The sequence below is a fragment of the Eleutherodactylus coqui genome, chromosome 4, assembly GCF_035609145.1.
Source record: "Eleutherodactylus coqui strain aEleCoq1 chromosome 4, aEleCoq1.hap1, whole genome shotgun sequence".
Lineage (NCBI taxonomy): Eukaryota > Metazoa > Chordata > Amphibia > Anura > Eleutherodactylidae > Eleutherodactylus > Eleutherodactylus coqui.
The window spans coordinates 53,350,372-53,365,606 of NC_089840.1; the positions used below are offsets into that span (position 1 = coordinate 53,350,372).

Genomic DNA, 15,235 nt, shown 5'->3' on the forward strand with positions numbered 1-15,235 from the left:
GTTACTTAGTAAAAAAAATTCCTAAGACAAAATCAAAAGGTTTTCATTAATTTATTGAGCAGTATGACCACTGATGATATCAGGGTGAGACACAGTGCACACTATAGAAGGTTATCACATTATTTCCATGTCTTTCGACCAAACCGACACTGGTGCCTTCATCATCTCAAATTTCTTCTCCTCCAAGAAGTCCCACTTTGGTAATATGCACATAACAGACAACACAATGCAATGCGATTCCAAATAGAAGCTAAGATTCAGCCTGGAAATATCTACCAATCTTCAGGTTCTTCTGAACACCATTCAAGGTCAACATTGCAGTCAGCGAGGAGAAAGCCATTATTTTCTATATAAAAATCAAGAATGCGTATTGCGGAGTAGTAGGACGCTGAAAATCCAAGAGGCCACATGAGAATGTTCTGTGGACAGAGAAGATACAGTGAGAGATGGAACATTTGGAGGAGGAATCACCCCTGAACGTTTACATGTTAGGGCCTTTTTACATCGGTTTGAGTGGTTCCTTTCAGAACATCCATTGCTCAATCCCATTACAAAATTGGATGAAATAGGGCAGCATGTAGCGCTATTTCATCCTGTAAACTGTCAGAAGCCTAGCCGTAAACAGAATGGACCCCATTATAGTCAATGGGGTCTGTTCTGTTCGTTTCCATCATATGATGGTTCAGTTCAGCCAATGAGTTCCAATCTCCTGTTCCCATAATGTAGCAGGGAAAAGGAATCTATAGAGTTAGTGTGAATAAGCCCTTAATATACTGCGCTGCTTATAATAACTTTGACTATCAGTGCCCCCTGGTGGTTGCTGCTCATGTTTTACAGTTACATGCACTGGATAAAAGAAGACGCAAATCCATAAACATCAACTTTTTTGATCCATTATACCTAAGTAGATAAGCATCTAGCCCTTTTATAAATGCTGTTCTTGATCGTGACATTGCTCTGGGGGTTGGCCATTCCTTTGTTAAACTACAGCAAAGAGCCCTTTCCCATATAGATGTATAAATCACCTTTCATCAACATGTAATGAATGTCCCTGGTCCTTTGGACAGCCCTTGGGAAGAATACATTTTGTGCCAGCTCTGACCACACATTTAGACATGTAGTTGAGAACCTCTAATGTTCCTCTTTTCCAAGCTGAACAAGCCTGTGACATGGAGTATGGCTGTTTAGCCTTTTGTAACCAGAATACACAATTCCTTCTCTTATTCTATTGTCCCAGTTCTATGCCATTTAATATACATGCAGTAATACAATTCCTGTGTCCTAGGTGCATCACTATAAGCTTATCCACATTAAACTTCATCTGCCATGTTCTTACCCATGCTGCCATCTTATCCAGGCCATGCTGAGTTTTAAGTACCCTACAAAGTTCTGTATCATTAGCACAAACTGATGCTTTGCTTTCCATCTCACCCGCACGGTCATCAACGAAGAGATTAAATAGAATTGGGCCTAAACCCTGTGGTCCCTATTGCTGACTTTAGCCTATTCGGAGTATGTACCAGTTACAGCACTTCTTCTGCCCCTCATCCAATTGTTTTCCCCTGTGCATAGCTTGTCAACTAGTCCTTGCATCTGTAGGTTCAGTACAAGGTTGTAGGGTGGTTCAGTACCAAATGCTTTTGCAAAATCTAGATATATGTCATCAGCCGCATGACCAACATCTGAATTTTCATTTACTGTATTATAGAAACCAAGCATGTTGGTAAGGACAAACTGTTTTTCATGAATCCATGCTTGTTACCAGTTAGTAGATTATTCATGGCAACATATGTTTTATAGGTTTGTAGTTATCTGTTAGAATACCTTCAAATACAGTAATTTATCCCATAATAGGAAGTCACCTGGGGTTCAGTTACTAATGTCCTGTGCGACAACAACATCTACTGCACCTGCATCCCTGTAGGACACACATGTCAAGCTTAAAGGTGTTATTCAAGCAGCGCCCGTCAGGATGCAACAGGGTTGGAGTGGAAGCACTGCTCCGACCCCTGTGTAGTGGCTGGAGCTTGTAATTGAAGGCTGAGGTCACGTTGACTTCAATGAGGTCTGAGTTTGTAATTACAAGCTCCAGTCACTACAAGCTCAAACAGAGGTTGGAGCAGTGCTTCCACTCCGACCCCAGTTTATCCCAGTTGGCACTGCCTGCATAACCGCTTTAAGGTCCACGGGCTGAACCACTTATTACTACGGGGGCCACTATGGGGTTCATTATTACTACTGGAGTCACCAATATAGGGGACACTTACTGGGGCCACCAATATAGGGGACACTTACTTCTGTTTCCCCCATGAGGGTTACTATTACTACTGGGATCAAGATAGGGGACACGTCTACCACTGTAGCCACTAAAGGGGGCACTATTACTGCTGAGGCCACCAATAGGGGAGACACTTGCTACTGGGGCCAATATATGGAACCCTAATACTACTGGGGCTACAATGGGGTCTCCATTACTGGAGCCACTATGAGTATTATTATTACTACTGTAGCTAATATGGGGGACCATATTACTATTGGGGCCACTATGGGAGTCACTATTATTACTGGAGCTACTATGGGGGGTCACTATTATTACTGGGGTCACTATTACTGGAGTCATTATTACTCCTGGGGCACTATTACTGGGACCACTATGGGGGTCACTATTACTGGAGTCACTATTACTCCTGGGGCACTATTACTGGGACCACTATGGGGGTCACTATTATTACTGGGGTCACTATTACTATACAGTCTTACAATTGACCCTTTGAAGGCAACCATAAGGTTGATGTGGCCCTCAGTGAAAATACGTTTGGCACCCCTGCTCTAAGACATGTGAGGTTTATGGCAGCATTGCTGCTGTATAGTAACTATCAAACTCTGTATTTGCCAGCAACTCAATTCCTATCTTAATCTTAAATTGCTAAAAAATATCCCAGGAACCAATACTTTGGTGCATCAATCCAGCCCCGTTGAGATCCATTTCAAAGAACAATCCTCCAAAAAAGGGATAGTTGGGAGGCATGCTATATACTAGTGCCATATTTTTGCTACTATCTCACTTTACCGTTGCTTTCTACTGCAGAATATAATCCAGGGAGAGTTGTTTTTCCCCATTTCATTTAGCAGTCTGCAGAACTACCGTAGAAACCCAGGGAGAATTATTTTTGGCCTGCCTTATACATATGGCTGCATCATAAAAATGGCCTGAACACACCGTATTCTTCTATGCTTTTTGACCAGTATGTGTTGTGATTTGTAGACAGTGCAGTCCAAGTTTGGCCAATTTTAGTCTATGAAGAATTTATTGTAAATCTTATAATAATGGGACATTTATCAGTCTTACCTCATGGTTTTTTCTGTCTTGTGTTGCGTTCAACAAAAAATGTGGCAATGAGGAGCGGAGAAGTTGTCAAAATCAGAGACACAACACCCCCTATTATAGAGTTCTGCAGACAAATTGAACAATTGTTAGACCCTGCAAAAGAGAAAAGCACAAACCATCAAGTTCTGTACATGGGATCTGTTCTGCATGTGATATACAGTACATGCTATCAAAGATACTGCATATGTAAGGCAATTTGCATGCAATCAACCTTACATATGGTGATAACCAATACATCAATATACACTCACATCAGTAAATTTAACCTCTTAATGATCACTTATTCGTCTTTTGACGGCGGCCGCTAAGGGGCTTTATTCTGATGTGCCACCATTTTACGGAGCCACATAAGCATCAAGTTACGGGGTTGAGGAGTTTTGGGGTGCACATCCTCATTTTTATGTGGACTATACAAAATCACATATTTGCAAATATATGAAATTTTATTTTTTTCTCCTCTGAATTGCAGTAACTCCTGGAAGAAAATGTGGGGTCAAAATACTCATGACATCCCTCAGTGAATACATTAAAGGGTGTATTTTTTTTAAATGGGGTCACTTGTGGGGGTATCTATCATTCTGACACCTATGAGCCTTTGCAAGCTTGGCTTAGTGTAGGAAAACAAAACGTTCCTCCAAATTTTAATAATTAATATTAAATTTGTACGTCCCCTAAATTGTTAAAAAAAAATATAACATTTTTGAAATGTGCTTCCAGAATAAAGTAAACAGATGGTAATATATATCTTATCAACAATGAGTACAATATGTTTGCACATTGTTTTAACATATTGTAGTTGAAGATGTGAAAAAATGACAATTTTTTTCAAACTTTTCCCAATTTTGGTGCTTTTAATAGATATACAAAAATTCTATTGGTCTGTTTTTATCAACTAATATGTGACGAAAAAACAATGTCAGAATTAGACCACTTTCACGCGACCGAGAAAATCGTGCGAGATGTGCGTGTTGTGAGAAGCACAAATCTCTCATGAATATGAACCCCATTGTTTTGAAAACAAATTGCAGCATGTCCCTTCTTTGGACGTTCCCCTGGAACACCTCGCTCATTGTTTTCAATGGGGCCAGCAAAAGCATTTCACGGTGTGCGAGGTCCACATGTGTTCAATGCGATGCGATGCAAGGTTTCCCTTTGGAAACAATTGGAAATACTTCCCAATACTCCAGTGGGAGTATCGCTGCTTACCTGCTGTGCTGTGATGTAAATAACCGCCCTTTCTTTTTTCTCCCACCTGTATTTGTCTGGGTAGTATTAACATGAAGGTACTGAGTTGTATGACCATGCACTTGCTAATGAAGTCTTAGGAAAACCATTCACCTAGCAGCGGGCAGGCACGCCGGAGCCAAAAAATTCAGATTCTTTTAATAAGAATTATTAGTTGTGTGAAGGTCCTAGCCCAATATGAAATATATTTTCAGAATTGGGTGGCCCACACACATTTCAGTACGGTCCCCTGAACACTCTCAAACTATGTATCCCATACCAGGTTTTAATTTACGCATCATGCCTGATATCAATCAGTTTAGCCTTGCCTGTTTTTAAATGACTCATAACTCCGAAGATTGTGCTCATAATTCATAAATCCAGGTTCCAGCTTATCAGTGATATTGTAACAAGCTGATGGTGGCAGCATTTATTGTGTGTGGCATTGTAGATCACTGGAGTGCAGTAGAACGGATCAGGTGGAGGTGTGAGCTTTCGTTCTGCATGCTTGCAGAAACCCAGGAAAGCTGGATACAAATCATCCTGTATTCTAATGACTTACAATCTCGCTAGAGTGATCGATCAAGGCTTTCCCATGACGGTTGATAGTGGCAAGTGCGCTCGGAATAGTGGATCCAGGGGTAATCGGGGACAGAGGCGGGATCAATAAGTATCATCTCCTCTCCTCTCCCTCCTGTACGTGACAGAGACACCTTCACAATATTAAATCTACATGTTGAGCCTCTGCCGATTGCGTTAAATTGTGCTCTAACATATATCATTAGAAGTAGATGGTATGCACCCTGTTAAAAAGATAGAATAGTTTGCACAAGGAATAGAGTGAACAACCAAAGTGTGGATGAGGATTATTGTGTAGGAACTGAAAACCCATGAATGCAACAGTGTGCCAGACACGTTTGCTGGATTGACAGACATCGTGTTGGTTTCAGCTTTGCGTTGATATTGTTGTGCCTCTTCATTTTATGGTTGTGTTTCAAAACAGTGGGGGACCAGAGGAAAGGCTGCCAGCCTGATTTAACTGGATCCTGGGATTTCGACTACCAGATTTATTTAACTGGAATCTATGATTTCGGATTAACAGGTAAAGGACTTATCCTGAAAGTCTCGGTTAGGTATCAACTGTGCCCTTCTGCAATGGGTAATTAAGGCAGAGGTCACGAATCTTGTAAAAAGGGGTACTCAGGGAGTGCCAAAAAGTGTTTCAAATGGTGGGTGTGCCCAAAACTGTCTGTCTTGATGTTGAGAAATGGAAAAAGTTTAAAAGAAAATATGGAGGCTGAATAAATGATCATGAATTCACTTTGCATAGAAGTCCCTACTTGCAAAGATCTGACATTATAGTCAGAACATGTAGTAATTATTAGTGTTATATAATTATGTTATTTGCTGATGGTGGTCTCACAACAGTGTTGGGGATTACTCCTTCCTGCTCCATTCGGGAATCCAGAAAGGGGAATCCCTGCAGGGTGGTAAACCCTAGACAACACCCCTATGATAATGATTATCCAATGGCAATTTGCAACGCTATACCACATAATGAGAGCTGTTCTCAATCCTGATAAAAATTGAATTGGGAAACGAGGTGAAGACAAGTCCAGATCAGGGACTAGCCATTGCTGGGTGAAGATGGAAGCCCTTCCCTTGGGATTTGCCTTAGGGATAAACCTGATTTAGGAATATTGTGGAGAAACAGAAGAGGGAAAAGTGTAAGAGTAACCTAGTAATTGTTTCGGCACATTATCCCCCAAAGTCAATATAGTTCAATTAAAAGACTCATGAAAGTGGTCAAAAGCAGAATAGGCTGGCTAGAACCAGTTTGCTGGTGATGTTAAATTAACTAATATTTTCAAATGTCATAAAAGACCTTGGTTGTGATTTGCAACAAAATGCTAGAGAAAAATGCTGCACTGACATTACATACAATAGTTGGACGATTATTATCACTGTTTTGCATTTCTCTACATAAACTACGCAATATTAAAAGGCTTCAGAAGAGCTTGGAAACATTACTTGAGTGTTTCTCACTCTGTTCTTCTCCAATACATTGCATATACAATTAGGTATACTAATTGTACAATTAGGCTACCCTTTGAGTATCACCTAAATTGAAGGAATACTTCATCAATATTTAACATAAAAACTTGATTTATACAATAAGTCAAAGACAAAGACACTTTGCCTTCAATTTACAATATTCACTAACATTCCCTAACAAACTTTAATTTAATTGCAAATGAAGTCCAGTGTTTAAAAGAATGTTGTTGTCCGGCTGCCAGAGGCGCGGGTGCCTGGCCGGCGTGATGCTCGTGGCATGCGACACCGTGCATGCGCGCACCTGTGAGTGCAGCTGCCGTGTACAAGCTCCCTTTTGTTGTGTTCTGTTGGGAGTGGCTGCCTCCCTCTCTCCGCCCCTGGGCGGAGGCTTTTGTTTAAAGGTCAGGCAGAGACTGCCAGTTATTGATTTCCCTCAGTGTGCTAGCTAGTCGCCTTTGTTGGTCTCCTGCTTCTGTCATCTCGTCTGCTATACTTTGCCATTATCCGCTAGGTTTTTCCATCTGCCTCAGTTCTGCTTAGTATTGTTTGTGTTGGTTATTTACATCTGCCTTTTCTGTCGGTGTTCTACCCTTTCCATCCAGGTATGCCAGCGTCCCTTTTTCGGTCCCTAGTAAGAGTAGGGACCGCCGCCCTGTTGCCTGCGTGGGCTTAGCCAGGAGTGGAGGCAAGTAGGCAGGGACAGGGGTTGTGGGTGAGATCTAGGGCACCCGGGCTGGCGTATCAAGGGTAGTATACCGTAACAATAACAATGCATATTGAGTTTCCCCTAGTGGCGGTAAAAGGCAATCACAATATTAACAGGTGACTTTGTCTATGCAGAGCAGTTTGAGCTCTGTGCCCTTTAAAGATATATTAATTAATTAACTGTCACAGAATATTGGATGCATTTAGCATAAAAACAAAATGGTGTTCAAGTGTAGACATTCCCTCTAATATTTGTCAACTACTAGACCGTTGATCACACTCATGAGTCGATATAAGTGTCAGAATCAGCGGACATAGATCCATCGTGCCACAGACTGGTTTGACTTTGGTCTAAATCCTGAGGTGATACCTGAGGTACCCTGGTCTACAACTTTAACTCCACCAGTCACGATGTGGGCTTCGCAGTAGAGTCCCTAAGCTGTTACTCAGGAAGTGGTCCCAGTACTGTGGCAGCTGATGCTACTTTAGACTGAGGTGCAGTAACTGAAGGTGTGAACAGGAGTTCAGTCAAACAGTCTGGGTTGGGGCAGGCCGCACACTTCAGCGCAAAGAACAAGCCAGAGGTCAGGTAACGGACAATGGGTTCAGTATTGTAAAACAGGCCAGAGGTCAGGGCAGGCAGTGGACAGAAGTGTATTCAGTACAACAAGCCAGGGTCAGAAGCAGAGACAGAAAAGTAGTCAAAAATAAGCAATGCCAGGGACTAGAGAATCGGAACAAACTAATAGCACCTTGAGTGAGACCAAAAGAGGGCAATCCTCAGCCACACTCTACGGGTTAAGGATGCTTGATATACCCAAAGATACTGATGTTTGGTGGGGAAGATATTTGAGAGATGTGCGCCAACACTTTAAGTATGTGGCCGAGCATGTGCGCTCTCTAGACTACAGTAGTTGCTTGAACAGACACTGCAGCTGGGCATCAGGGGAGAAAAGTATCACGTCACAGTCACCAGGAGAGTCAGTGGTTGTGGCCACAACCTGTAACCATAAGATGAGTAGCACCTTCCAAAACCAGTCCAAATTCATGAGGCTAGCAATCTGAGGAGCAAGATGCTGGGAGCAACATCCAAAGAAATCCTTCATTACTGCGCCAAATCTGCTCCTCTAGCTCAATGCACCAGTAATTGAGGAGTTAATGGAACCCTCTTCATATCATGAATAGTTATGTGAGACAATTTCATTAACTCCTTAACCCATTTACGTCATGGCTGGAAAGTACTTAACACAACAGGATGTTAACTTATGTCCTACAGATGGCGCAGGCTCAGAAGTGAACCCGCGCCATCCCGCAGCGAGAGGGGATTTGCCATAGTGGGGATCTGTGAGAACACTGATCCCTGCTCTTAACCCCTTACATGCTGCAATCAATGTACATCGCGGCATGTAACGGGTTCACAGAGGGAGCGCGCTCCCTCTTGACATCATCAGCACTCTGCAATCAGAAGTACTGTAATCATCAGCAATTAGAAGTACTGTAATTAGAGATGAGCGAACGTACTCATTTCGAGTAATTACTCGATCGAGCACCGCGATTTTCGAGTACTTCAGTACTCGGGTGAAAAGATTCGGGGGGCGCCGGGGGCGGGGGGAGGTGTGGCGGCACAAGGGGGTAGCAGCAGGGAACAGGGGGGAGCCCTCTCTCTCTCCCTCTCCCCCCCCCACTCCCCGCTGCAACCCCCCACTCACCCACGGCGCCCCCCAAATCTTTTCGCCCGAGTACGGAAGTACTCGAAAATCGCAGTACTCGGGCGAAAAAGGGGCGTGGCCGAGTACGCTCGCTCATCTCTAACTGTAATGCATTATCATAGTGATCATAGGTTTTATGGTTCAAAACCTATGTCCTACATGGACATAAAAAACGTTAAAAAAAAGCAAAAAATAAACTTTTTTTGCGCACTTTCCCATGTTTGTATACAAAAAAATTTAAAGTTTAAAATACCACATATTTGTTATCATATCTGTAATGACCTGTACAATACTATTAAACACACTATTTATCCTGCATAAACCTTAAAAAGAAACCTAAAAACTGAGGCAAAGTTTTTATTATTTTGTTCATTTTGCCTCCAAAAGAAACCGCAATAAAAATGATCAAAAAAGCCGTATGTTCGCCTCTAACAGTACCAATAAAAACTACAGCTCGTCACGCAAAAAAACAAGCCCTCACAGATCTACATCCATTGAAAAATGAAAAAGTTATGGGACTTTGAATGCAACGATGTAAAAGAAATAATTTCCAAAAAAAGGGGTTTTATTGTGCAAAAGCAGAAAACCTAAAAAAATAATATTGGTATCGTCATAATCGTACCAGCTCACAGAAAAATAATTATCATGTCGTTTATGCACAATTGATGTTTCCTCTCCCTGTCCTTCCAAAAAAATTAATAGATTTACAAAACATTATATGTACCAATGGTGCTGATAAAAACCACAGTTCGCAAAACAAACAACCAGCCCTCATATGGCTATGTTGGTGGCCACTTCAGACTGATTGTTGGGACTTGGTTTGGATCCCTGACTTGGCTCTGCATACTTATCCACCCTGCCCAGAGTGGGTATTCGTGTGGTGCTGTGGGTGCATCTCTTTGTCTTTATGGGGCTGCATTCAGACAACCGTATATCGGCTGGGTTTTCACGCCCAGCTGATATACGGCGTCTCTCTCTGCAGAGGGAGGAGGCTGGAAGAGCCAGGTGCAGTGCTCTGAGCTCCCGCCCCCTCCCTGGCTCCTCTCCACCCCCTCCCCGCCCCTTTGCACTATTTGCAATGAAAAGAGGTAGGACGGGGGCGGGGCCAAGTTTCTGGGAATTAGCTCCACCCCCATCCCGCCTCTCCTCATTGAAAATAGTGCAGGGGGTGGAGAGGAGGCAAAGAGGGGGCGGGAGCTCAGAGCACTGCTCCCGCCTCTTCCAGCCTCCTCCCTCTGTAGAGAGAGACGCCGTATATCGGCTGGGCGTGAAAACCCAGCCGATATACGTTCATCTGAATGCAGCCTTAGGATGATAAATATCACTAAGGGCTTTTACCCACTAGCGTTTTTTTAACGCTGCGATATTGCTACGTTTTTTATACTGCAAGTGTCAATGGGACTTTCTAATGTTAAAATCGCATCGCACAAAAATCGCAGAAGCGCACTATTATTTTAGGGCTTTTACCCACTAGCGTTTTTTTTTAACGCCGCAATATCGTTGCGTTTTTCGATGGGACTTTCTAATGTTAAAATTTAGAGATGAGCGAGCACCAAAATGCTCGGGTGCTCGTTACTCGAGTCGAACTTCCCGCGATGCTCGAGGGTTCGTTTCGAGTAACGAACCCCATTGAAGTCAATGGGCGACCCGAGCATTTTTGTATGGGACCTATGCTCCGCTAAGGTTTTCATTTGTGAAAATCTGGGAAATTCAAGAAAGTGATGGGAACGACACAGAAACGGATAGGGCAGGCGAGGAGCTACATGTTGGGCTGCATCTCAAGTTCCCAGGTCCCACTATTAAGCCACAATAGCGGCAAGAGTGCCCCCCCCCAACAATTTTTACTTCTAAAAAACCCTCATTAGCAAGGCATACCTTAGCTAAGCACCACACTACCTCCAACAAAGCACAATCACTGCCTGCATGACACTCCGCTGCCACTTCTCCTGGGTAACATGCTGCCCAACCGCCCATTTCAGTAATAGTAGCAGTCAAGACAGGCCCCAGTAACAATTCCAAAGCAGCAGTATAGGGGGAGCACTGTATTAGTTCCATTTCAGTAGTAGTAGCAGTCTAGACAGGCCCCAGTAACATATCACTAGCAGCAGTATAGGGGGAGCACAGTATTAGTTCCATTTCGGTAGTAGTAGCAGTCTGGACAGGCCCCAGTAACATATCACTAGCAGCAGTATAGGGGAAGCACAGTATTAGTTCCATTTCAGTAGTAGTTGCAGTCTAGACAGGCCCCAGTAACATATCACTAGCAGCAGTATAGGGGGAGCACAGTATTAGTTCCATTTCAGTAGTAGTTGCAGTCTAGACAGGCCCCAGTAACATATCACTAGCAGCAGTATAGGGGGAGCACAGTATTAGTTCCATTTTAGTAATAGTAGCAGTCAAGACAGGCCCCAGTAACAATTCCGAAGCAGCAGTATAGGGGGAGCACAGTATTAGTTCCATTTCAGTAGTAGTAGCAGTCAAGACAGGCCACAGTAACATTCCCGTTGTAGCAGTTTAGGGAGATAACAGTCTCTTTCACATTTCAGTAGTTGCAGTATAGACAAGGCCCCAGTTACAATTATGTAGCAAAAGTGTAGGCCAACCCCACACACCTTGCTGTACCATGAGTGCAGGCGAAGCCCATAAAAATTACTAGGATTACACTGTAGGCGAGGGCCCAAAACAATTGGTGTACCAACAGTACTAATGTACCTCAGACAAATTGCCCATGTCCAACCAAGAGGGCAGGTGAAACCCATTAATCGCTTTGGTTACTGTGACTTAATTTGTAACTAGGCCTGTAGGCAGCCCAGTTAAAATAAAAATTGGTTCAGGTGCAAGTTTCAATGCTTTAATGAGAATTGAAACGTATAAACATTGTTTAGACTGAGCCTTGTGGGCCTAAGAAAAATTGCCCGTTCGGCGTGATTACATGAGGTTGCAGGAGGAGGAGCAGGAGGAGGAGGATGAATATAATACACAGATTGATAAAGCTGAAAGGTCCCCGTTTTTTATGGTGATAGAGAACGATGCTTCAATCCGCGGGTGCAGTCTACATATTGTTTAGGTACCGCTGCTGTCCGCTGGTGGAGAAGAGAAGTCTGGGGAAATCCAGGCTTTGTTCATCTTGATGAGTGTAAGCCTGTCGGCACTGTCAGTTGACAGGCGGCTACGCTTATCGTGATGATTCCCCCAGCCGCACTAAACACCCTCTCTGACAAGACGCTAGCCGCAGGGCAAGCAAGCACCTCCAGGGCATACAGCGCGAGTTCAGGCCACGTGTCCAGCTTCGACACCCAGTAGTTGTATGGAGCAGAGGCGTCACGGAGGATGGTCGTGCGATCCGCTACGTACTCCCTCACCATCCTTTTACAGTGCTCCCGCTGACTCAGCCTTGACTGGGGAGCGGTGACACAGTCTTGCTGGGTAGCCATATAGCTGGCAAAGGCCTTGGAGAGTGTTCCCCTGCCTGCGCTGTACATGCTGCCTGATCTCCACGCCTCCCCTGCTACCTGGCCCTCAGAACTGCGCCTTCTGCCACTAGCGCTGTCGGATGGGAATTTTACCATCAGTTTGTCCACCAGGGTCCTGTGGTATAGCATCACTCTCGAACCCCTTTCCTCTTTGGGTATGAGAGTGGAAAGGTTCTCCTTATACCGTGGGTCGAGCAGTATGTACACCCAGTAATCCGTAGTGGCCAGAATGCGTGTAACGCGAGGGTCACGAGAAAGGCATCCTAACATGAAGTCAGCCATGTGTGTCAGGGTACCTGTATGCAACACATGGCTGTCCTCACTAGGAAGATCACTTTCAGGATCCTCCCCCTCCTCCTCCTCCTCAGGCCATACACGCTGAAAGGATGACAGGCAAGCAGCATGGGTACCCTCAGCAGTGGGCCCGGCTGTCTCTTCCCCCTGCTCCTCCTCAGGCTCCTCCACCTCCTCTTCCTCCTCCTCAACGCGCTGAGATATAGACATGAGGGTGCTCTGACTATCCAGCGACATACTGTCTTCCCCCGCCTCCATTTCCGAGCGCAAAGCGTCTGCCTTTATGTTTTGCAGGGAACTTCTCAAGAGGCATAGCAGAGGAATGGTAACGCTAATGATTGCAGCATTGCCGCTCAGCATCTGGGTAGACTCCTCAAAGTTTCCAAGGACCTGGCAACCAGGCCCACTCTTCTGTAAAGAATTGAGGAGGCTGACTCCCACTACGCCGCCCATGTTGGAGTTGGTATTCCACTATAGCTCTACGTTGCTCATAGAGCCTGGCCAACATGTGGAGCGTAGAGTTCCACCATGTGGGCACGTCGCACAGCAGTCGGTGCACTGGCAGATTAAACCGATGTTGCAGGGTCCGCAGGGTGGCAGCGTCCGTGTTGGAATTGTGGAAATGTGCGCTGACCCGGCGTACCTTTCCGAGCAGGTCTGACAAGTGTGGGTAGCTTTTCAGAAACCGCTGAACCACCAAATTAAAGATGTGGGCCAGGCATGGCACGTGCGTGAGGCTGCCGAGCTGCAGAGCCGCCACCAGGTTACGGCCGTTGTCACACACGACCATGCCCGGTTGGAGGCTCAGCGGCGAAAGCCAGCGGTCGGTCTGCTCTGTCAGACCCTGCAGCAGTTCGTGGGCCGTGTGACTCTTCTCTCCTAAGCTGAGTAGTTTCAGCACGGCCTGCTGACGCTTGCCCACCGCTGTGCTGCCACGCCGCGCGACACCGACTGCTGGCGACGTGCTGCTGCTGACACATCTTGATTGTGAGACAGAGGTTGCGTAGGAGGAGGAGGGTGGTTTAGTGGAGGAAGCATACACCACCACAGATACCAGCACCGAGCTGGGGCCCGCAATTCTGGGGGTGGGTAGGACGTGAGCGGTCCCAGGCTCTGACTCTGTCCCAGCCTCCACTAAATTCACCCAATGTGTCATCAGGGAGATATAGTGGCCCTGCCCGCCTGTGCTTGTCCACATGTCCGTTGTTAAGTGGACCTTGCCAGTAACAGCGTTGGTGAGGGTGCGTACAATGTTGCGGGAGACGTGGTCGTGCAGGGCTGGGACGGCACATCGGGAAAAGTAGTGGCGACTGGGAACCGAGTAGCGCAGGGCCACCGCCGCCATCATGTTTTTGAAAGCCTCCGTTTCCACAAGCCTATACGGCAGCATCTCCAGGCTGATCAATTTGGCTATGTGCACGTTTAACGCTTGAGCATGCGGGTGCGTGGCGGCGTACTTGCGCTTGAGCTCAAACAGTTGCGCTAGTGACGGCTGGACGCTGCGCTGAGAGACATTGCTGGATGGGGCCGAGGACAGCGGAGGTGAGGGTGTGGGTGCAGGCCGGGAGACGGTCGTGCCTGTGTCCTGAGAGGGGGGTTGGATCTCAGTGGCAGGTTGGGGCCCAGGGGGAGAGGCAGTGGTACAAACCGGAGGCGGTGAGCGGCCTTCGTCCCACCTTGTGGGGTGCTTGGCCATCATATGCGCATGCTGGTGGTGGTGGCTCCCCGGCTGATCTTGGCGCGACAAACCTTGCACACCACAGTTCGTCGGTCATCTGCACTCTCAGTGAAAAACTGCCACACCTTTGTGCACCTTGGCCTCTGCAGGGTGGTATGGCGCGAGGGGGCGCTTTGGGAAACAGTTGGTGGATTATTCGGTCTGGCCCTGCCTCTACCCCTGGCCACCGCACGGCCTCTTCCAACCTGCCCTGCTGCTGCACTTGCCTTCCCCTCTGAAGACCTGTCCTCAGTAGGCTTAGCAAACCAGGTGGGGTCAGTCACCTCATCGTCCAGCTGCTCTTCCTCCAAATCCTCTGTGCACTCCTCCCTCGGACTTACTGCCCTTACTACTACCTCACTGATAGACAACTGTGTCTCATCGTCATCGTCCTCCTCACCCACTGAAAGCTCTTGAGACAGTTGCCAGAAGTCCCCAGTCTCCTCACCCGGATCCCGGGAACTTTCCAAAGGTTGGGCATCGGTCATGAGAAACTCCTCAGGTGATAGAGGATCTATTTTTTCGCACTCAAGGCCGGGACCCGAGAACAGTTCCTGGGAGCCTGCCTGCTCTTCTGAATGTGTCATTTGCTGGGAGGGAGGAGGCTGGGAGAAGGGAGGAGCAGCAGCGAGAGGATTCAGGGATGCAGCAGTGGACGGCGTAGAAGACT

At 46.0% G+C, this 15,235-nt stretch overlaps 1 protein-coding gene across 2 annotated transcripts in view; it reads right to left on the bottom strand.

The window, feature by feature from the left end:
- Positions 1–35: 35 nt before the first annotated feature.
- LOC136624616 (Fc receptor-like protein 5) overlaps positions 36–15,235 on the bottom strand; it is a 37,134-nt gene continuing 21,934 nt past the window's right edge. For both annotated transcript variants that reach the window (XM_066598575.1, XM_066598574.1), the window contains 2 exons: positions 3,350–3,481; positions 36–419 (listed from right to left, as the gene is read on the bottom strand). In XM_066598575.1, coding sequence (XP_066454672.1) covers positions 3,351–3,481 — 131 coding nt within the window. In that variant the 3' untranslated portion in view covers positions 36–419; position 3,350. The remainder of the gene's footprint in view (positions 420–3,349; positions 3,482–15,235) is intronic.